The sequence below is a fragment of the Montipora foliosa genome, chromosome 11 (genome assembly GCF_036669935.1).
Source record: "Montipora foliosa isolate CH-2021 chromosome 11, ASM3666993v2, whole genome shotgun sequence".
Classification (NCBI taxonomy): domain Eukaryota; kingdom Metazoa; phylum Cnidaria; class Anthozoa; order Scleractinia; family Acroporidae; genus Montipora; species Montipora foliosa.
The window spans coordinates 22,404,426-22,426,925 of NC_090879.1; the positions used below are offsets into that span (position 1 = coordinate 22,404,426).

The 22,500-nt window shown below is 38.2% G+C and overlaps 4 protein-coding genes across 7 annotated transcripts in view; 3 read left to right on the plus strand and 1 right to left on the minus strand.

Annotated features, from left to right (window-relative positions):
* Positions 1–1,698, plus strand: part of LOC137975449 (Rieske domain-containing protein-like) — a 3,545-nt gene extending 1,847 nt beyond the window's left edge. The window contains exon 3 of one of the 2 annotated variants that reach the window (XM_068822571.1): positions 512–1,588. In XM_068822571.1, coding sequence (XP_068678672.1) covers positions 512–763 — 252 coding nt within the window. In that variant the 3' untranslated portion in view covers positions 764–1,588. Of the gene's footprint in view, positions 1–511 lie in introns of both variants that reach the window. The other variant, XM_068822572.1, reaches the window with a different exon arrangement.
* Positions 1,699–1,815: 117 nt separating this feature from the next.
* LOC137975447 (GPN-loop GTPase 3-like) lies at positions 1,816–8,757 on the minus strand. The gene is made up of 8 exons (XM_068822567.1): positions 8,634–8,757; positions 8,202–8,310; positions 7,603–7,690; positions 7,139–7,218; positions 6,384–6,624; positions 4,577–4,670; positions 3,072–3,200; positions 1,816–2,426 (listed from the first exon to the last, which is right to left on the minus strand). The coding sequence occupies exons 1-8, from the start codon at positions 8,676–8,678 to the stop codon at positions 2,379–2,381; spliced, it is 834 nt and encodes a 277-aa protein (XP_068678668.1). The 5' UTR covers positions 8,679–8,757; the 3' UTR covers positions 1,816–2,378.
* Positions 8,758–8,841: 84 nt separating this feature from the next.
* Positions 8,842–17,006, plus strand: LOC137975448 (ubiquitin-conjugating enzyme E2 L3-like). Its single transcript, XM_068822570.1, has 5 exons — positions 8,842–8,905; positions 9,367–9,462; positions 12,170–12,247; positions 13,416–13,524; positions 14,778–17,006. The coding sequence occupies exons 1-5, from the start codon at positions 8,879–8,881 to the stop codon at positions 14,930–14,932; spliced, it is 465 nt and encodes a 154-aa protein (XP_068678671.1). The 5' UTR covers positions 8,842–8,878; the 3' UTR covers positions 14,933–17,006.
* Positions 17,007–18,015: 1,009 nt separating this feature from the next.
* Positions 18,016–22,500, plus strand: part of LOC137975215 (Golgi-associated plant pathogenesis-related protein 1-like) — a 5,925-nt gene continuing 1,440 nt past the window's right edge. The window contains exons 1-5 of one of the 3 annotated variants that reach the window (XM_068822302.1): positions 18,016–18,232; positions 18,770–18,863; positions 19,596–19,682; positions 20,894–21,094; positions 22,048–22,163. In XM_068822302.1, the coding sequence (XP_068678403.1) occupies positions 18,791–18,863; positions 19,596–19,682; positions 20,894–21,094; positions 22,048–22,163 (477 nt within the window). In that variant the 5' untranslated portion in view covers positions 18,016–18,232; positions 18,770–18,790. The remainder of the gene's footprint in view (positions 18,233–18,769; positions 18,864–19,595; positions 19,683–20,893; positions 21,095–22,047; positions 22,164–22,500) is intronic. The other 2 variants (XM_068822303.1, XM_068822304.1) reach the window with 2 other exon arrangements.

Sequence of the window (22,500 nt, forward strand, 5' to 3'; positions counted from 1 at the left end):
TTTTGGGTGGTCATATCATTACATTCAGTGCTTATCTTATTTTCCTTTCAGGTTGTTATCTCATTATTCTCGGTGCATAATGTCTTTAAGTTTATATAAATTTTGTTTCGGTTTTCATTATATTCTGTGTCTTCTTCGTTATGATCATCTCCATTCTTTCTGAGGGCCCGCATAATGCTTTCCTCACTTCTTCTGCTCTCTTTTCAATCAGATGAGTACAAAATTGGCGGATAAGACATATGTTCTAGAATGTCATGACTTGTTTAAGTATTACAAAAGGGGAAGAATCACCCCAGATATAGTTTCTTGCCCTTTGTAAAGGAATCCAAGTGGCCGTTGGCCCGCTCATTCTTATAACTAAATGTTTTACTACGAACTTATTACTTCGTAAAATAAAGTTTCAACGGAAAATATATAATACTGGTTGCCTGGAATAACCATAAGGCTAGCAGAGCTAGGCAGCCAATACTAAGTTACTGGTAATCCAAATGAGATTCTCATACTTTTTCAGGACATTGGTGGAAGATGGTGTATCATTTGCCCATATCACAGACAGAAAATCACATTAGACACTGGTGAAGGTCTGCACTACTCAATTGATCCTTATGATCTCAAAAAGCCACCACAACTGTGTTCCAAAGGGTCTGTTCAGAGAGTGCATCATGTTTGTGAAGACGGAGATAGCATCTTTGTCACTTTATCAGATACAAAGGATTACATACCATCCGACTACTTTTATGCCAAGAAAGTGGAAAGAGACTAATAATAAATTGTTAAGCCTATTCACACCCATGACATCAATTCAATAAGTAAATTTCTGGAGTCCCACAAATACTGTATGTCATTTCACTTGGTAAAGTTCATTCATAATAAATTATTCATGAAGGCCATGTACTTTATATCTTGAAATCAATCCCGCTGATACATCAGCCAACTTGTCACCTGAATTACGAAAAATACATTGGCAAACATACAGTAATGCCTTTTCGTTGCAATCACTACACAGGGTTCGTTTGTGTATAAAATTCCAGGAATATTCAAGAAGTTTCAAGAACAAGAAATTAAATTTTCAGTGAATGTTTGTAAGAAGATTTCTATGCCATACATCATGTTTCAGTGTTTTTTTTGCTGAAAAAGCCTAGCTTGATATTCTTTTCCACGTCATGTGAGTTAATTGCATGCACAGGCATTTTATATTTGGCATGTAATCTTTCCCCAACAGTCAAATTTGGGCTCAATTTTTTAACTGTCTCTTTAACTAGTATGATGCAATCTCAACAACTTTCACCCAAGCAAAAATTCAAAGACTTTTTAAGCAGTTTCCCACCAAATCCTTTTTTCAAGGGCTTTTCAAGCGCCCTGGAAGTCCAAAATTAAAGGGGCTAGGTCACGCAATTTTTGGAAATTTCCGCACTGATCGAATGGTCATAGAATTAACTAAAATATCAAAATAACTGTTCAAAACTATAGAAGGACTCTAACAAAACACAGGGAGGCCAAGAAGGGACATGGATGGACAAAACTGGAGAGGATTGAAATGGATTGAATTTGGGTAAACTTGAAAAACGTTGGCCCACCTTTTTTTCAAATTTATATCAGTCGGTATCAAAATGTCATTTACAAAGCTGGAAAATCATTCTCAGTTGTTATGTGGCCGTGATTTTGCAAACAAAAGACTCTTGCTCTGCCAATTTGACGTTTAGAGCTCATAATTAACAAAATTAAACAAAATTACCTAAAATAGCGTGACCTAGCCCCTTTAAATTCCAGGGCTTTTCAAGAACTTCAAGGAGTAGCACAAACCCTGACAAATTAATAATTTTTTAATAAAAAGTTTAAGAGAATTCCCAAGAAAATAAACATGACAACATTGATAACTGTAGCATCTTGATTTATGCTAGGGCTTCTTTTTTGAACACTGAAACCTTTGAGGCCTGAAAAGTGATTTGTGAAAGTACATGTATTTATTCAACTTATTTTGAAAAAACCTCGGAGAAGCAATAATTATGATTATTAACAAGATTTACAAGATTAGTCCCTTGTCAACAAAAGATTAAACATAGAAACTGCACATGTTCTTGTAAAAGGTAAAGGTGTCAGGGTCCCAGCAGCTCTTTACAATGTACAATGTACTGTCAAGATTTTAGTAAAGTATCCATCTCCCTTCTTCCAGTAGTAAATACAACACACCTATGGTACATGGTATAAGGCTCACGTTTGGAGTAAAAGGACTGACTGTATAGTTGCGCCTGCATTTGGAACAGGATTGTCCTACTAGACAATAAAGTAACATTAATTTTAATCCCATCAGTGAGGTGCTGATTGGAAGGGAATCCATGCTTGATTAAGATATTATAGAAGCGATAACAGGGAAACTGTCAGCTGTTGTTAAGTAAGTAATCAGGATAGTCTTCTTGATCATCATCCTAAAGTGAAATTGAAATAAACATTTCATGTTTGACATAAATGATAATTAGGTGCTATAATTATCTATCAAAAGTAGACTATGGAAATATCCAGCATAAAAGGTTACTATTTGAGGATCAAAAGCCATTGAAAAGAGCTGGACAATAAAGTGGTCCTCTCTGAGTGATATTTTTGTCATACAATAATAAAAGTTTGGTTATTTTGTAAGATTAGGGAAAAATTTTAAATGCTCATTTAATGGTTCCCAACTGAAATGAATCACAAGTCACAAGTAAAAGAGTAGGCAATAGGTTGAAAAAAATTGCTGCACTTTTGTGCTTTAGTCACACTTTTAGGCATTAAAAAGTCAGAATCTTTCAGCCAGTGAAATCAGATAATTATTAATTAATTATTAACCCTTTTCCCCTAAAGGGGCCCCCATCGATTGAGTAAAATCGTCTGGCGTTAGACAGAGTAAAATCTATAAGTATCACTCTTAGGAAGGAAAAGGTTAATAATGATAATAATATTAATTGATGGACCCTAATGAAATCAGATGGCTCTTAACGATAGCACAAGCTAGTTGGAATCAACTATGCTGACCAATTTGATAAACCCGAAACGCAGTAACCAACAACGACAAAAAACAACTATGTAATATTAACCTTCATTTCACGGACATCCAAGTCCTCGCCGTACTGAATGGCATTGTCAATCTCAATGAGCAGCTTAATGATGGATTCTTCATCAGCAAGGTTGAGTGGAAGAAACGATACCATGCTATAATCATCTATCTAAAACAAATCGCAAGACAGACCTGTATTATTTTCTTTCTCACAATAATATTCGTGCACTGTTTTGTGTTATTCAGTAGGGTTTACTTTAGTTTACATGAAAATACTGGTGAAAGTTACACGTTTTTCAATTATTACTATAAACAGCGTAAGCGCTCTCGATGAGCACACTGAGATAAATATTTAATGTCACTGTTCCTTGGTATCAACATAATTAGCTTTTAAATGCATAATGCAAGGCGCAATAGAACGAGACAACAGACGTATTGGCGTTTTTTGAGGGGAACACTGCCTTGCCTATGCGACTTCCGGATTGCGTGACATAGAACAACCTCACTCCCCAGCACTATGAGCTGAGTGGTAAACAGCACGTGCTGGATGGGACAAGAGTATTGGTTAGCGAACAGTGTACAAAGGCAAGCCAGCCAACAAGCTTGGGGGAACTCACTACGCAGACTTAACTGCACCACGCAGGAGTGACCCAATTTGAATGAAGGCAAAGCAATATACCCTACCCATCTCCAAAGGGAGCGAGGGAGGGGAAAAACTTTAACAAATTGCAAACAGCTAGTTGGTTTACTATAGAAGACAAACTGCCAAGTGAACCTTGGACAGCTAACTGAGGATTTTAAAGTAGATCTCTGTCTATTGGAGTAGTACAGATTCTACTATGTAGCAGGTAGGAATTTAGCAGTAATGAATGAGGCCTTAACAGATTTGGCCAATGCAGGTGTATGTTATAATCTGAGACCTAGGAACAAAGTCTTTATGTCCTCATTTTATTTACAACGACCATTGATTTTGTGACCTGAACGACCAACTGCAAAGAACAATAACATATAACTATTGTGATATAAATAACCCTTTTAGTATGGTCAGGTTCCATTAACCGCATTTTACTGATGGGGCAGTAAAATCTCGTTATAAAAATAAAAATAAAATACAGGTGAAATTCCTAGAAAGTTCATGACGAAGCAGAAGAGCAGGGATCACAAAAAGTTATTAAGGACCGTTGCCCCTCACTTCGGAGGATTAAATGCATAAAAGAATCATTCTGGGATTCATAAACTTTAAGATAAAAGCACTCATCGCATGCCTTGGGATTTATAAAATAAGGCAAATCCTTTTTTCCAGCAAGGGAGATCACTTGTGGCTTGAAATCATGGTTCCCTTCTTTACTTACATTTAGTGTAAATGCCTTTTATTGAAACTCATCTTGAGATAACCCAAAAGCACTCTCCATTTTTTGTTCCAATTTACATAAGTCATGTAAGATGGGCTTTGCTGCTTGTGTGAGATTTGTGGCTTTGCAATCAAATGAAACTTGATGCAATGATAAACTGGGAATCCACTCATATTCTAAGCTTGAGACTTACCAACTGAGCAAGAGCTTCATTCAGCTTTCGAAATCTCTTGGTGGTACTTGCTTTTAACTCCTCTACAAGCTGTTGTGGATCAGGGTCCAAAAACCTAACAATAATTACACAGACACAGACACAGTGCTTTATCTTTCTAAGCAACTACAGAATAGTAGTTGTTGGGAGCCAAAAAAGCCCAGATAATGCTAAACTGCTAGTTAACAAATCGAAAGTGGTTCTAATCAGCGTTGTCTGCACTCTTGTCAACAACGATATTTGTCATCACAGTGGTCAAAATGTTGTGGACTCACGAGGCGCAGCTTTGTGAGTCCACAACAAATTTTGACCACTGTGATGAATATCGTTGACGATAAGAGTACAGACAACGCTGAACCACTTTTGATTTGTTTTTTACCACAATATTCAATGCCAAAGAATTAGAAAGTGCCTATTTCAGAGCGTGACCAAAATCATGACTCAAAGAAAGAGCAAGCGTTGTCTATAACTTTCTCGCAATTTGATTGGTGTATTTGAATCCCAAAATGGGACTCCAGTTGAAACCAAAAGATGGAAGATACATCTCAGTATTTTATTGCATACATGTACAATTGCCATGCTAAAATATGAAGAAGTTTGTCAACTAAAACTGATATTAAGACTGGTTCCCACTTAGAAACGTAAGCATTCAATGGCCATGCAGATGAAACAAGCACAAGAAAATGAGGTATATGTACCCTATGAAACATCTGAGAAATATATAGAATTACAGCTTTAAGATGACAGATAAGCTACTGTTAAAGTAATCATTATTAATCATCCCGCTTGTCACAACTGACACAAGGAAAGGAAAGAGTTTCTTTTTGAGGATTTGTGCTATATGCTTATGTATTCCACAAGACTACTCAGGGGTGGATCTAGGGGGAGGGTGCAGGGGGTGCACATGCCCCCCCCCCCCCCTTTCCCCACTGAGATACAATACAATACAATACAATACAATTTCACTACGCTAGCCACACACAACAAAAGGTGGTTTCCAGGTGAGGCGTAGGTAAACATGTTACAATAAAGTATATGTATATATATTTAAAATAGAAGTATATTACATAGAGATGAACTATTACTTTTTAATACAACTGGCATTCTGCAAGAAAAAGTGGTGCACCCCTCCCTTCTAAGAAAAACCCTGCTTGTGCCGCTTAAGGCCTCGTCAAACAATCGCAACATTTCAACGCAACATCTTGCAACATTGTTGGGCACAACATGTTGCATACATTTACACTGTAGCCACCCTGTTGCGATATGTTGCGGAATGTTGCAACATGTTGGATTATGTTGGATCGAGTTTTTCGTGCAACACTTTGGATGTAGCATGATGTTGTACTCATTTGGCCACGTTCACGCAACATTGTTGCACTGGGGCATGCACACTAGGTCCACTTGTTATGGGCCAGGGGCCTGGGGCACATAAACATCGACATATTGCATTGAAGATGTTGAAAATGTTGCGTGCGTTTGGCCAGCCCATTCAACACAGTCCCAACATGCAACATTGTTGCAAGATGTTACGTTGAAATTGGCCAGGCCCTTAATTACAACTGATGAGAAACTGGGCTTTACAAATGTAGCAACAGGACCTGGCTGAATCTGTTGACTCACCCACAATGGACAGTTGTCATTGCCAAAATGAATTTTAATCTTACATGTAGGTTTAAAGCAATTTGTCTTTATTTGCTTCAGTTTAAGGAAATGAGAGTAGCCAACTTCTCTGAGTGAACTAGCCAACACTTTTTGTCCGCTGTCAGTGCCTATTGAAACCACTGCTCACCTGTGAACCTCCTTCAGTTGTTTCTTGGTCAGCAAGTCCATTTTACTCATTACGTTTATGTGTGGAATCTCTAATTGAATCATGGCAGACAGAGCAGACAAAACACCAGCAAAAAACTTGCTACAATCTACCACAAATTGAGAGTCAATTAGAAAAACACCACAAACTCGGAAATTCCAACGGTGCAGTGTTTCCACTAATTGCCGCATAACAGGCATGTGTGTGTACAGTTCAATTTGGCCTGTGAAAGAATTAAACAACTATTAATTAAAAATTAAATTAATTATTTATTACACAAGCAACAATAGATGTTTAATTAAGGTGTAATGCACCCATGGGAAGGAAGGGAAATTAGTCCATCTTCTGTTGCATTTGAAAATTTTTAGGCACATGACTTTGTGGAGCACAAAGGTCCTAAAGGGCTGAATTTTATGAGGGTAACACATGACAGTGAACTAGAGTTACTGATAAATTTGTGGCCTTCAGTGTGCACCTTCAACCCCACCCAACCCCTCCCCCCCTCCCCCCCCCCCCCACCTTCCTCCATCAATGCTCTGTTTTAGTCGGGTATTCAAAGCTACAGCTACATGTTGAAACAGACATCAATGGAATGAGACACGGATCGAACTAAGTTGTCCTACATGGCCCTACAAAGCACTCAACACAAACTACATTATGTCATAACCTTTTTCAATAATCTTTTACAATGATGCTGTAGTTCATATAAAAGCATTTAAAAAATAAAATGTTATTACCTGGGCAATCAAATAGAATGTAGTCATCATCCACATCTCCCAGTTTTTCCTCCAACCAATCCAAATTTTGCACCAAGTATCTTAAAGAGAAAATTCAAAATTCTTAACCTGAAGAACGCTATTTAATAACAACAAGTGCAGTGCTATCGGAAGGAGGATTTAAAGATACTGACTTAATGGTTCCCATCAAACCCTGTGATTGGATGATTCCCAACCCCTATTGTATAAGATTATCAGTGAATAGCAAAACAATAATAATTTTGGACACATACATGTTAGACAGCTCAATGTAAGCAATAAAAAACAAATAGAATAGGCCCAAGTTGTTTAAAAGGTGTATAGTGCTATTTTTGCCAGATGAATCACTACCGGTATCTAGCGAATAAAGTCAGATGGAATCCAGTAGTAAATGTATAACGTATGTGTTTGACCCAAATCAAAAGGAAATATTGACATGTTCTTACTCCATGCAAAAAACCAGTCCTCCGTTGGGTCCAAGACGCAAGTCTTCAGCTTCCATAACATCATCCACCTCAACCAACTCTCTTACATCTGCAAAGCAATCGCATTGATTAATTCGAAACAAATATCATTGGTTTACTTGGGTGTCACATGCACTTTCACTGGACATAGATCTGTCTGCAAGGGTGCAAGTTGCATACATCCCTGAGTTCCATGCCAAGCAGTTAGAAATGGGCTAAGCCAAACAAAGACAGATAATTCAACTCATTTGGCAGAATCATTTGTCTCTAGTTTGGGAAAAATTAAGGAGGCTCAAAAGGATTCTTCACAATTTGTAGTGGGTGGGTGTCTTATGATAAAGACTACGACATTGTTGATCCTATGACTAGGAAAACATTTTGACATCTGCATAAAGCTATTACAGGACAATTTTTAGGAGGTCCGCCTGAGGTCCGCCTCTTGCCATGGCAACATTACAGCACTGCATAAAGATAACTACCTCAAATACCAATTTTATGACCTAGTATTTTCAGTGACCTAGGAATTTGCCAAACTACTGTTTTCTGTACATGGAATATGCTGCGATAATAAAATCACTTACCAGCTAAAACTGGATAATCAAAATGCTCTGCAGCTGGATCAAGATTAACGACTTGAACAGAACGCTGTACATTTTCACAGTGTTGCAGTATTGAGCTGCAATAAGTTGACTGAAATGAAGACAGCGAACATCCACAAAAATCAATACCGGTATAAAGTCACATCAATTTACCTGAGACTTCTCAGAGTGCTATCATTCTAACGACAAGTCTCACAATTGGTGCACTGATGATTCCTTGTTTGTTTGTTTTTTTAACTTATTTACTTTTTTAGCCAACTGTCTCTAATATATTTAGCTTTCCCTATCAATAATACGTCTATAAACAAAGAATATATAAGTTTAGCTTACATATATTTAAAAAAAAAATCACAAATTGTATTATTTGGCTTAATTTAAGTGGCTTTCTTATCGCCTTTGCATCAATAAACTTACCTTTCCACTCCCAGCAGGTCCCATTACAAGTTGTGCATACCTCATGTTTCTCTACGAAATTTTGAACTGCTTCGCAAGTTACGTCCATCCACCATCTTGAAAATGAAATGTACCGACGTTTTCCCTCCTTCATTTAGGTGGCAGGAAGCGTACCTGCAAAAGCTCCGCCTTTTTTCGCTAGGCATTGTTGGTGAGGGTGCTGCGCGGGGTACTGGTTGCTAACCCGGCGACAACTTCCTTCCAGCATGGCCGCTACAAGGAGATTGGGAAAGGTGAGAAAACCACAGAAGCGAAAGTGTCCTTGATTTCATGCAAGATCTACCCACATCTTAAAACAGACTTGCTAAGCAATGACCAGACAAGAAAATTTTAAGCAGTTGTATTTTCAGCGATGCATCATTGTGCGAATTGTCGTTTTGAATTTTCGATCAAATTCATGCGTATCTGACAAATTTTGGATCTGATCTCAATTGTTTCTTGTTTTAAATTGCATCTGTCGCATGTGATTTGTTCGATAGTTGCTTTTGAAAGAATTCTAACGTTTCTGTTGTTAGTTGGTATCGAGCAGGGTAACAGAAATAAAATGAAACTTCGGGAATGAAATGTACAAGGCTGCATGGATTGAGTTTCTAGTTACAGAACTTCTCCGTTTGGCGCTGAGAAGTTCACGATTTTTTAGGACGCAAGCCTGCGGCTTTTGTCAAACATTAAATGTGTTTCTTTACCTTTCCAGGAACTGCAAGACATTAGATCGTCTGGGATTAAAATATTTCGCGATATTCAAGTAGATGAATCAAGTATTTTGAATTGGCAGGGACTAATTGTTCCGGTAGGTTAGCTAAATTTTAGAGTACAGAAACTGATATTACAATATGGTAGCTTTGTGATAAGTTCTTAAAGATTTGTTTTTATCGTTTTGTTTTAATAGCGCAATACATCATTTCAGATACCGTTACTAAAAATAATTAATTTTGATGGTCCTTAAACAACAAATAATTACCTGCTGTTTAGAGAACGATAATGGTTTTCCAACTTTTCGGTTTCCTTGACGTGTAGTAATTTCTGTACGGTTGTCATCGTTCTTTCTTGAAAACACTTGTGATTCTGCTAGTAATCCTTGTTCCATGGTTACTTCTTGAGAGTAGTCAAAAAGAATATTTGTATTTTAGGACTGAAAATATTAATTTTCATGGCTTGCACAGGAGTCTCCTATCACAGTCAGATGTTTTTTTGGGACATATGTATTCTGATGCGTGACCCTCAATTTTAGGGCAGTTTCAATCTCATTCCCGTAAACTTAAGGAGCCTTATTTCAAGTTTTTGTATTTGAAAATTGGTTTTCAATCTTTGATTTGTGCCTGAACAACAATGCTGGTCAAAAGTTGTTGGGACACCTTTGTTTTTGTGCACCAAAAAAGTGTTCGTAAGAAGTATGTGCTTTATTTTTTTTAAAAACTTATAATAAGTAAACTAAAATAAACTTAAGTCATTCACCCTTGTCACACGGCGGCCTTATTGTCCCTGGAGACCAAAAAAACTTTGTTTTACCACGCCAAGCCTCACCCCCATGGTTTCCACTGCGAGACTTGGCGTTGTAAAACAAAGCTCTTTTGGTCTCCCGGGACAATATGACCGCCGTGTGACAAGGGCGAATTTTATTTAGCGTCAGTAGTTCCTTCAGTTACGAAACTGGTATCTATCATACAGTCCCCCCTCCCCCTTTTCAATGTTGATGGCAATCCGAAAGAATGTTCAGAAAAGCTGCAGTTTGTTTCAACATTGCTTTGGGGAACGGTGGAAGCACATACAAAGTTCGTATTATGTATGTATGGGACTGTATGATAGATGGTCTTCACACATGTTCATTTTAGTACAAGTGTCCCAAGACTTTTGTCTAGGATTGAAGGTCTAAAATATCTAAACCTTTGAAGGAAACATGAATATTTCACTTTTACAGTAGAGAATGCATGGTATGCAATTATCAAATTTTTAACCTTGTATATTGCTTTGCTAGTAAAGTAAAGTGGTGCATTTATATAGTGCCCTTATCACTAACGTCTCAAGGGTGCTTTACAATGATCAATTTACCCCCAGCGGACTTGAAGCATATACAGGCGCAAAATGCATCCGCTACTAAGCAGTCCATGCATGCTGGTACTCATTTCACCAGCCTCGGAAGGATGGAAAGCTGAGTGAACTTTAGCGGGAAAGAAGGTCACCAAATATTCCAGTCTCGGCAGAACCGGGAATGGAACCCGGGACCTTAGGGTTGGAAGGCAGAGATCTTACCACTGGGACAACCCCTCCGCTCTTAAAGCTTCCTGATTGGCTCATAAAATCTTGGCTGTCATCTGATATATGTTGCCCTTGGAAAAATTCACTTGTAATTATTTTTTATTCACCTTGGTTTAACATTTCCTTGTTCGTGTTGTACCTTGCTCAGTGTCCGTGCATGTGGAATACACCAGGCACACCTTTAACTTACTGAAATATAATAGCGGTAGTCTACAATGTCTTGAAACAATTGCATGTAATTCTGATCACTGTCAAACACTGACCTATTCTTGGATTTCACATGACGTCACGGCCGCCATGTTGGTGTCCCCAAACAATGAAATGGCGGCCATGTTGGTGTCGCAATCCGATCCTCCGGGAATTGAAAGCTATTATTATGCTGACGTCTTCTTTTGTTTTCGTTGAAAAACATGGCTGTTGATCACGTGAATGAAAACCAACAATTTGTTTAAGCCATTGACTCCTCAGGGGCCCTGGACGCCACCAGTTGACGAGTAAAAATTGTTTGGCTTTACACTCACTCTCAGGAGTCAATAGGTTACTTCAAAAACTCATTAATAATTCATGAGCCTAACAGCCTATCAAAACACCGATAAAATGGCACGTGTATGAACTTTATATCCTGATAAAACACTCCTCGTTAGTATTCTTTATATAAAGAATACTAATAAGGCATAGCTTGTTTTTCTTGTATGCTAATATTCACCTCTCGCAATTTGAACCATTGTTTTGAGTCCAGAGGGACACGCCCTTTGTGAGATGTTTTTGAAGCCGTTCAAAAAACTCGCAGCACATGTTTTATCGGATCTAAAAACACAAGGCTACGCCTCGTGTTTTTAAACCCCAATAAAACACTGCAGCTCGTTTTTTAAACATTACTTAAGGAGCTACTAGTTACAGAGAAGACGATAATAAATAGGAAGAACTTTACAAACTGATTACCGTATCTTTATTAGCAGTTGCAGCTATATACATGTACTTTTCAAGACTTATCTTTTTAAAACAGTAGTATGTAAATTTCCTTTGGATGGCCCTGAATTTGATTCCAGCATACTAATTTTTTCAGATGGGTTTTTTTAAATATACCAGAAAAATTTATAAAAATGCCATTGTGTAACTTCACATCATCTCCTTTGAAGTGATTTCACTTATTGTACACTACTTTACTTCATTTTCCTTTTTTTGGTTTTGGCTTTTGTGGAAAACAAACTGATAAAATCGATTGTGTTGTTTTTGTTTAGGAGAATCCTCCTTACAGTAAGGGGGCTTTCAGGATTGATATCACCTTCCCAGCAGAATATCCTTTCAAGCCACCAAAGGTCAGTCAATATAGAAGAGTACTATGAAGGCTATTTGTATTTACGACTGCTAGGTGTAGAATTTTGTTACTTGTTATAGTTCAAATTTTATCTTGGTTTGAAATTTTTTAAAACTACTGGTAGTTCAATTGTCATTTTTCTTTGTATAATATTCATGATCATAATCTGGAAGAAATGAAAAATCAAACTAGAGCTAGTTGGGAAAATCTTGAACCATAACATACTCGTACTGGTGTAGGCTTCAGTCCTCTCCAGGCAAGTATCTGACATTAAAACAATCAATCTTGTATTGTCTGTCCTCTTGGAATTAAAGTTTTGGGCTTTGAAGACAATATTTCTCTAGTGAAAAGTAACAATGAGAAACAATGTTTCAACAGTGTCATTGTGGAGCCATCATCAAGTTCAACACGATTTTAAAAGAATAATATGTATTATTAAGAAAAGATTATTTGAAGATTTACATGATAGATTAATAATAATTATGCATTATTTTGCAAATAGTTTGCTTAGAAATGAATGCCACTGGACACTGAGAGATGTCAGGGGTTTCATAAGAAACCGGTCACCGGCAGTATACTGCCGTCTATTTGTCAGAAATTTGTCTCTCATCGCCGGCTACTCTGCCTTGATTCACTTAAACCCTTGTAAAAGATAAGAGTGACCCCTGCTTGCAGTGATTAGCCAGTCATCTACTGCAAAAGTTATTGAAACCCCTGGATGTTGAAATTTCCTTATTAGCAGCATTTTACTGTAAGCTCTAAGCAAGCAACCTTGTTGACACAAGTATTGAGAACAAGACCTAGTGCTTGTCCGTGTTTCAGGACAATATGGGATAAACCAAGTGCTGTTCTTCTGAAGACAATGCTGCCCCACACAATCTGAATTCATTAGCATAATTTGATCACAGTGTGGATGAGGCTGTACATGTAGACATTAAAAAAACTATACTCTTCTTCTTGAAGAATAGAGTTATTTACAGAATTGATGCTTGTCTGGTTTACCTTATAAACAACATTTTTACTGTACATTTTGGTACAACTGTCACTGATGTTGTTTAACCTGGCCAAAAAGGCCTAAACTAAGCAGCTACTATATAAGGCTTTCATTTTTTTGTTGTTCTCTTTAACACAAGCAATAGCATCTGTTTGGTCTAATTGTGATTTTTCAGATAACTTTTAAGACAAAGATTTATCATCCAAACATTGATGAAAAGGGTCAAGTGTGTCTGCCAATTATCAGCCCGGAAAACTGGAAACCAGCAACAAAGACTGATCAAGGTTGGTTTCAATGCTATGTATTGCCATTTTGTTAAAGCTGGGCATTTTGAACCTTATCCTTCAACTACCACTTAAGGAGGTTTGAAATAGTTTCTCCTCTTTTGCACACAAATAAATTTATTTTGTTCTTAGATATACTTAGGGTAATCATATCAAGACGAAATTGGCCAGGGTATGCAGTACCATCGTAGATTTCTCACATCACATTTTCCTCCAAACTACCATTACCATGGCAATGATATAAGGTGTTTCTTTGAGCCTTAACCCATTGACTCCTGGGGGTTCCCCATTCATGGGTAAAATCTTCTGGCGTTAGACAGAGTAAAATACTAAGTATGGCCAGTTTAGGCCAGTTTAGGGGTGAATGGGTTTTTCAGTGAGTGATTAAAGGGGAACTGAAGGCAAAACAATAAACATTTTTTATTTACACTTTAGACCATGCAGAATAATGTTTTCAACTTTACAGCCTGGAAGCAGAGATATACATTGTTGTAAGTTGCAAAATCATCAGCAAAAATGAGGGGGTTACAAGATCAGCATTTACGCACGTGTCTCCCACTCATTCAAATCCGTTTGCATATGGAACTACAGGCCAACAAAAACGGATTTAAGTGAACATTAAACAGTTGAAGCAAAATTTTTATAGTTTTTGTGAATAGGAGATGTATGTTTACATTCCATATTTTGTGTGTGGCTTACGCACACATGCTCAGCTGAAAACCCTTTCGAGTCTCCTTAAATCAACACTTTAATCACAACTTTAAATATACTTAACCCTAACCCTTCCCCCCTATATGGTAAGTACTGTGCCTACTACTGTTATTGCGCATACATTCTGCGCATCTAGAGATACTCAGATTTCCTATGGGTGGTGCTTATTAATACAGGGATATTTTTGTGCAGTTCAAAACTATGCAGAGAAAGCAGAATTTAGCAAGTGCTCTTGGAATCCAAAAAGAAAATTGGGGCTAACCATGCATTTTTCAGAGAACATTTAGCTTAAATTTGGAAAAGAGTTCACCGTACATAGCTTTGTAATTTTACAGGTTTTCAAAAATAATGTTGATTAATTATCTTTGAAAAATGCGTGGTTACCCCTAATTTTCTTTTTGGATTTCAATAACACTTGTTAATTAAGATCTGCTTTTCCCGCATATTCAGTAAACCGCACAAAAATACCTTTGAATTACTAGGCACCGTTCTTAAGAGATGGCACTCTTGTTTTTTTTTTTTTTTTTATTTTCTCCTTTCAGTAATCCAAGCACTTGTAGCGCTCATACATGACCCTGAACCAGAGCATCCTTTGCGTGGAGATTTGGCAGAAGAGTACACAAAGGATAGGAAAAAGTTTATAAAGAATGCAGAAGAGTTCACAAAAAAACATGCAGAGAAGAGGCCTGCCGACTGAAAACCCTTTGGCTCTGTTTCTGTAATTCTAGGAAAAATTTGCAGTCTGTAATGTAGCTTTGACGTAAATTTGTAATATGCACAGCTAAATATGCACTCACCTCGACCGATACTGTCTGTATTTTCTGCTTGTGATAATAGTGTAATGCTCACCAAGAATTAATTTACCAGTATGTGTATTTGGCTGGGCCCTGATTGTTGGCCGACCAATTTTGAACTCATTTTCATGGCTTATTCATCTATGACTTCAGGTTAACTCTGTGAAATTTGGCCAAAACTGTTTGCCATGACATCAGTCTTTAGTATTATTGACAGAAGCCGGTGCTTGGAAGAAGCGATCAAAATGACCTTACAAACTGCGACATAGTTTTTGGTTAAAAACTTGTAGGAGGTCATTGTTTGCAGCAGAGTTTGGAGATAACAGTACAGTACATGTGGCCCAGTTCTAGCTGGCACCTGCAATATCTAGAGAAAACGCTGTAACCGGCTTACATTTCACCTGGTTAATTAGTTTCATTTCTAAAATTAAGTTATAATCCCAAGTCAGTTTTTGAAGTGGTGGTCCTTTGCTGGTAGCCGCATGTTTTCTTTAAAAACGAGTATTTGAAGATGCATTTCTGCATCAAACCTTACAGGCTGTTTTCACAAGGTGGCAACTTGCAGGCAGAAATTCAAACAACAGATGCAAAACAAGCGATGCAAGCAAGAGCTGTGTGCATGCGACGTTGCAAGTCAGACAAGCAATGCAAGCAAGGGTTGCGCGCGTGCAAGATTTGTTTTTATTTTGGGTGGTGTGAGCTCCGTTCCCAACTTTTGCCAAAAAAAGGAAAAGTTCATTTTTCCATCATCTGCACCTTCGACACCTCTATTCACTATTGATTTTGTTTCAGCCTGTTTTTGTTTTGTTTTTTTTTTGCGTGCGCTTGTATCAGAAACCGCACTTGCCTCTTGTGTGACAATGGGTGTCCTGAATCTCCAAGCTCTGCTTGTGTGCAGCGTTGTAGTTGGCCAAAATGACAGTTACATTGAAGTGCTTTAGCCTAATGTTGATCAAGTTTTGAATTCTTCTTCTGTGTAACAGTAAGATGCTAAGATTGTTTCTTTTGTTAAAAATGTAAAGCAAGCTGAAGTCGTTGTATTTCTGTTTTAAAATTTCTGCTTATTTTGTCAAAGTTATATTGTGGTCAGTTGCTGGGTTTTTGTTATAGCGGATTATATATTGATTGATTTTGACAATTTTGTTTTTGTTTATGGTTGAACTTTCCTGTCGACGCGGACTTTATTCTCTTACGTAAAGAAACGGCAGCTGGAAAGACATCTACCCTCACAAGTATCGTTGACCCTGGCATCATTACCTCACTGTGGCTTCTATACAATAACAATATAATAATAATAATAATAATAATAATAATAATAATAATAATAATAATAATAATAATCACTTTATTTAAGTCTCAAGGTTATTTAGCATAGCACAAGTGCTCTACTAATTGGGGAGACTACAAATCAACTGAAATCACAACAAATCAATTGTTTGTTTTTGAGGAAAGGGGAAAACCGGACTACCCAGGAAAAACCTCTCGGAGTAGAGTAGAGAACCAACAAGTTTTTATACCTTATTGGATTAACAGCCAAGAATTTACTATGGAATTTCCAACCCATTAAGAATATTCCCCTTTTGTAGTCCCAACACCTAAGCGGAAGTGGACACATTGATAGAAGTTCTTTGGTCAATAGACCTCTTTAGCTTGTACGTTTTGTTTTCCCATTTCAGACCACGAGATGTTTCTCCAGGGAGCAGTTTCTTTCAAATGTCGTCTTATGCACGTGCATATGTATGCATAACTTATGAAAAAACTAGAGGAAAATTCCGTCGAGATAATCATGTGGTCTGAAATGGGAAAACAAAACGTACAAGCCAAAGGGGTCAATTTAGTGTGGTGTTATCAACTTACAACAAAAGTTTTTTGTGGCAACCACTGGAACAAAACAACATCAGTTTTATCGGCCAGTGAGGTTCTGTTTGTCACTGTTAATAATTAAACGAAAGCCGCGTTCACTGAGTTATAGTTTAATTGAGTTTTGATTGTTGCCTATTTTAAAACCTATTTTAGTAGTTAGTCATTCTCACATCGCTGTCCCTACCCCTAAGTATCTGCCCCTTGCTATTTAGATGCCACGTCTCTAACAAGGCACTCGGTAAAATATCAAACATGTTTTGTCAGGAAACATTTTTAGTGGATATGTTTTATCGCACAACATTCCCCGTATGAAATGGCCTTGAGTCAACATTTAATACTGTCGACGATTTCCTTTTGAGAATCGTTCCATAGACCTTATTCATAAATGGCGGTCAATTTATAATTCTTTTGCCGAAGTGAAAATTAGCCTAACAAGCCTCGATACCCTACAGTGAATTGAAAAGAATTCTTGCTCTAAAATGAGGCTTGGTAGGCTAATTTGCTCGTGTACAAAAGAATTAAAAATGTGACCGCCATTTATGAATAAGGTCTATAGAGTACCCTTTTTAATCTAGTTTATGTTCTATTTTTATGAAATCACTTGAAGATAATTTGTATTTTGGGGTGGTGCGTGCGCACGCGCGTGTGTGTGTGTGTTTCCGATTCCGAATCCGATGGCTGGTATAACGAGGGAAGTTTATGAGTCTTCCGAGGCTGATGTCGTGCCGCGCAAATCGTATACAACCCAGCAGTAATAACGGGATCGGCTTTGACGCGTCTTCAACCCTCACCATTAACTTTGATATCACTGTATTTGAAATCAGTGATTTGATTCTTCGACTGAATCTGGAAGGAAAGGTGAAATATTCCAAGTCACATTCGGATTAAACACATTTCGGGTGACTGGATTGAAAGCCAGTTCTGGTGTTTTCGTTCTACTTAACACTCCACTGTAGGACTTTTTCATTCTAGACTGATCGCCGAAATTATGACCAGCACAATGTGAAATACCTACTTTTTAAATGTTCCTTTCCTTCAAAAATCAAAGGATTAAGACTGGAAGTTGGGAAGTGACTGTTAAGCGGAGACTCAACTTACCTTTGCTAGTACCCTTGTTGCGGATCACTGCTTCCAATCTCTCACCCAGCCCCTAAGAATCTTATGCAAATTTAATCATCGTTGTTACTAGGTTTTGTTGTTAAATTCTCCTTGTCTTTTCGCCTATACTTAAAGCACAGAAATTGAATACCGATTTGAAAGTGTTCCGGCCTAACTGGCTCCGTAATGGTAAAGTCTTAAAAGCTTCTTGTACATGAACTTGTACCGCGCCAAAAAGAGTGGTAAGGTCATTTTATATCTAATCGACGTTGGTGGTGCCATTTTTCAGGGACCAGTTCTTTGCATTAGCAAGTACTGTTTGATAAAACTAATTCTGGTATAATTGCTGATAAGCGTGAAATTAAGGAAAATTATGGAATGATCCTTTAAAGGCGACATCCGTTGGGTGAGCTTAAGAATGCCACGTTTTTCAGACGCGAACGGCAAGTGGAAGTGTAAATTTCTCGTACCAGGACAGTAGCGTCTCCCAGATTTTTAAACTACCCATAACTAATAAAGAAAAAATACTTAGCAATATAAATGTGGTTGTGTGAACACAAGTTAAAAAGGAAGAAACTTCCAGTTGCCGTCCGCTTCTCTATATTACAACAACGGATAGCTATTGTTCAAAGTTAGGGTTAGCCGACAAAACTGCAGCAATCAAGCGGGCGAGAGGTAGCTCCATCATAGTATTTCAATTCCGACAGTAGTATTATTCTTGATTTTTTTTTTGTGCATGAATATATCTTGTTGTCTCTACATATCGTCTTGGTTACCAGGGTTCCTTCTATGATAAAAAAATGAGGCGACAAGGACCAGCTATGTTAGGGAACAACTTGATGAAAATCTCTTTTCTTCTCGTCATTTTGATTGGTGAGTTGTATCTACTGTTTTAGACTCTATAATATTCGGGATATATCAGATTTGACCTAAAGACTGAGTGGGTATTAATGATGGCATGCTTCAGGCGAGTCCCTCATTGTAAATAACATATCTGGGGTGCAAGGATGGCGCAGTGGTGAGAGCACTCGCCTCCCACCAATGTGGCCCGGGTTCGATTCGCAGACTCGGCGTCATGTGTTGGTTGAGTTTGTTGGTTCTCTACTTTGCACCGAGAGGTTTTCTCCGGGTACTTCGGTTTCCCTTATTCTTATGTACATAATTTTATAATCTAGTTTTTAATTTATTGTCATTGTACAGCGATTTTGAACCTTGGAATTATCTCTATATCAAATAAAGGTATTACTATTATTATTATTATTATTCTATCTCCTTTAACTTTATGCCGATTTACAACCCAATAGCCGAGCCCATTCCTTGGGCCTAGGGCTAAAATGAGGTAGAAGTCTATCCTACTTGATAGAGAGTGTCTTTCTTAGGATGCGAGATGTTCCTAGCAGTGCACATCTCGCATCCTAAGAAAGACACTCTCTATCATCATCATCATCATTATTATTATTATTATTATTATTATTATTATTATTATTATTATTATTATTATTGTTAATAATTATGGAAGGTATTTGTACATTGATCGTATTGTTTTCTATTGTCCTTATTCCTCGTCGACTTCCCTCCTGAATATCCTCTTGTCTTCGGGATCAGTGTGTGGTAGCATAGAAGCATTTGAATCCCTCGCACATATTTCCCTTGCAGTTGTTGGAAATGCTGGACCCGACACGACTGCCGTCGGTAAGTCTTCTTCATTTTAGAAACGCCGTCAGTCTTGCAGGAAAAGTTCAATCTATGTTAAAGATATGCCTTCCCTACTGCGTGCATCAGACTCAAACGTTCAACATCTAACGCCGGACACAAACTCAGTTGATTGTTATCACATTTGGCTCCGCCTTCTGTTCATTTTAAGTTCATTGGCCTTGCACGTGCACAGCCTTTTTACGGAGAAATTCCTGTTTCAACCGCCTTATTACCCTTAGAAACTTTCAGGTTTTGACGGGAAAAGAAAAGCGGAGTCACTGGAAAAAACCAACAAACTCATGATCAATCTACTCATGACACGAAATCCAGCTATCGATTCCCCCGGTCGCATAGAAGGGAAGCGCATGTTCCTCTTCTACTCACCATTCGCCCGCTGTTAAGGAATCCGAAAACCGGAATCCAGTAAATGTGACGCTTTGGAACTCGGAATCCAGAGCGTGCAATCCGGAATCCATTTCGGAGAAACCGGAAGTTTGGAGTCCGGCATCCACGACTCGGGATCCAGAATCCAAGGGCTGTATCTGGATTCCTTTACACCAGGCGACGCCATAAAATTACTTCAGTAATCCAGGCTCCAGTTGTTCGAAGGGTGGATAGCACTATCTGGTGGATAAATCACTATCCACTGGATAACTCAATGGGCCATTTCCAAGTTGCTGTTTGTCTCGGTTTTGAAGTGAGTCTTGGTGCTCAACTGTTGTGAGGGAAATGAGTTTGATTTGCGTAAGAATACGCAACTCATTTCCATTTGAATGGTTGTGCACCGGGACTCGCTTTGAAACTGAGGCATGCAGCAACTCGGAAATGGGCTAATGTTTTGCTTGTGTTTATCCAATGGATAGTGATTTATCCGCTGGATAGTGCTATTCACCTTACCTCTCTACCCATTTCTGCCCCCCCCCCCCCTCCTTGACCTCAACTCTTTCTGTAGCAGGCTGTGTGTGTATTTTTTTGACTCTGACCGACCGAACCAACTTGGAAACTAATTTGACTGTAAACGGAGAAAAAAAAATGGTTGGAGAGGAGTGAAGGCGGCCTAAGAGACACTTGGACACTGTGCATCAGCTTTGCACGGATCTTGGGTAAAAAATAAACTAGCTTTTACTCAAGCAATCCCTCAACGCTTATACACTCGCATGAGTTTCCCGAAATTTTATGGCCTGGAAAATAATATCTTCTAATTGCAGGGAATGCATCACCGCTTAGTAAAGCACTGCAGGCTCACAACAAATACCGCTCCCAGCACCATTCTCCCGCATTGAACTGGTCTGACGGCCTGGCTGAGAAGGCAAGCGCTATTGCTCAGCGTTTGGCAACACAATCTGTGCTCGTTGGGAAACAGGACGGTTCTGCTTTGAATTTGGGCCAAAACCTTGCTAAACTGGCAGGTTGGTGCAAGCGTATAAATGATCAACAATAAGGAAATAAATTCAAGTAATACCAAGAGTGAATTAGATAAGAGTGTTCCTATGGCATCAGTGGGCTCCCCAGCACAGTCAAAAATGAGTCTATTTTTAGAATACCCGTTCCCGCGAAAATCACTTGTCATGTCCCTGAAAAAAAAACATGGCAAAAGCGGTCACACGTGACGTTGCTTCTCCTGATTGGTTACAGTGGCGGCTCTTTGTTTGTATTTGCGTGTAAATTGTTTCTACGAATAAGTCCAAATGCGATTGTGCTTGGACAAGACCGGAAATTCATAGAGAACAGTCTCATTTAATTTAGTCTTGGTAATACAGGAACCCAATTCTACTTATTAGTAGTAAGTATGTAAGTAAGTATGGTTTATTCAACTACAATGGCAGGAAATCCTGGATAACACTAGCTATATTGCATAAGCTACACATTACATATCATACTACATAATACAATTACTGAATTTCATGGTGCTTGAGTTCCTAACCCTAACTCTGATACTATAGAAACAAATACGAAAAAATACATTTGAATAATTTGCTAAAAGAATCGCTCGGTTAGCGTTCGGTTTCTTATTTCCAGTTTCAAATCGACATTATCGGTTTCCCCCCTTTGGTGACAATGTAACTTCTATAACCATACATTGCAATGTATAGCATCCGTTTCGGGAAGGAGGGTGTTAAAATGAGGGAATATGTAATCCTTAGAGTAATTAGCTTTCTCTCAGGCAGCCCAATGGCCGCTTGGGTTACCTGTAATAGTCGTCATAACAGGGAACGGAAGGGGGGTGGGGTGAGGAGAGGCTGGGGTTAAGTCTGGGCACCTCCATTTAATCTGAATCCGTTTCTTTGGAACAAACTCAACCAAAATGGACACAATCGATCGAAATATTCACGTTACTTAAGAGTAATCTTCCATGTATCAGGTTTCCTGGCCTGTAATGATGCGGCAGAGATAGCAACAAATTTATGGTACAGCCAAGCAAAAAACTACAGTTACTCTGATCCAAGACTAAATGCTGATACGGACACCTTTACTCAGGTTAGCACATTGAATATTTACAGTCTCTCCCTTCTACTAAGGTTGGAGAAGGACGATATTAAGCGAGAGAGAATCAAAGGTACGAAGATGAAGGAAAATTAGGAGGTGCAAGTTATTTTTTTTCAACGATGGCCGAGTAGCACCTATGTTTCAACAAAACTATCTATTAGAATCAAGAGTCCATCACCCAAGAATAAGATTTACCTAAATTGTCTATTTTTAAGCCTAGTTGTGCGGGAAAATAAGTCATGACACCAAATCGGCCAACTCAACGTTGCACCCAGTTCAAACCCTTTGGGAATGAAACGTCTTGTTCAAGGTACTTCCATATCATTTA

Coding starts and splice junctions, on each gene's coding strand:
- LOC137975447 (XM_068822567.1), bottom strand. CDS start 8,678: ATGAGGTATGCACAACTTGTAATGGGACCTGCTGGGAGTGGAAAG. Junction 8,311..8,633: donor GACCTGCTGGGAGTGGAAAG/GTAAGTTTATTG, acceptor TCTTCATTTCAG/TCAACTTATTGCAGCTCAAT. Junction 3,201..4,576: donor ATGAAGCTCTTGCTCAGTTG/GTAAGTCTCAAG, acceptor GATTTGTTTTAG/ATAGATGATTATAGCATGGT.
- LOC137975448 (XM_068822570.1), top strand. CDS start 8,879: ATGGCCGCTACAAGGAGATTGGGAAAG. Junction 9,463..12,169: donor GGCAGGGACTAATTGTTCCG/GTAGGTTAGCTA, acceptor GTTTTTGTTTAG/GAGAATCCTCCTTACAGTAA. Junction 13,525..14,777: donor AGCAACAAAGACTGATCAAG/GTTGGTTTCAAT, acceptor TTCTCCTTTCAG/TAATCCAAGCACTTGTAGCG.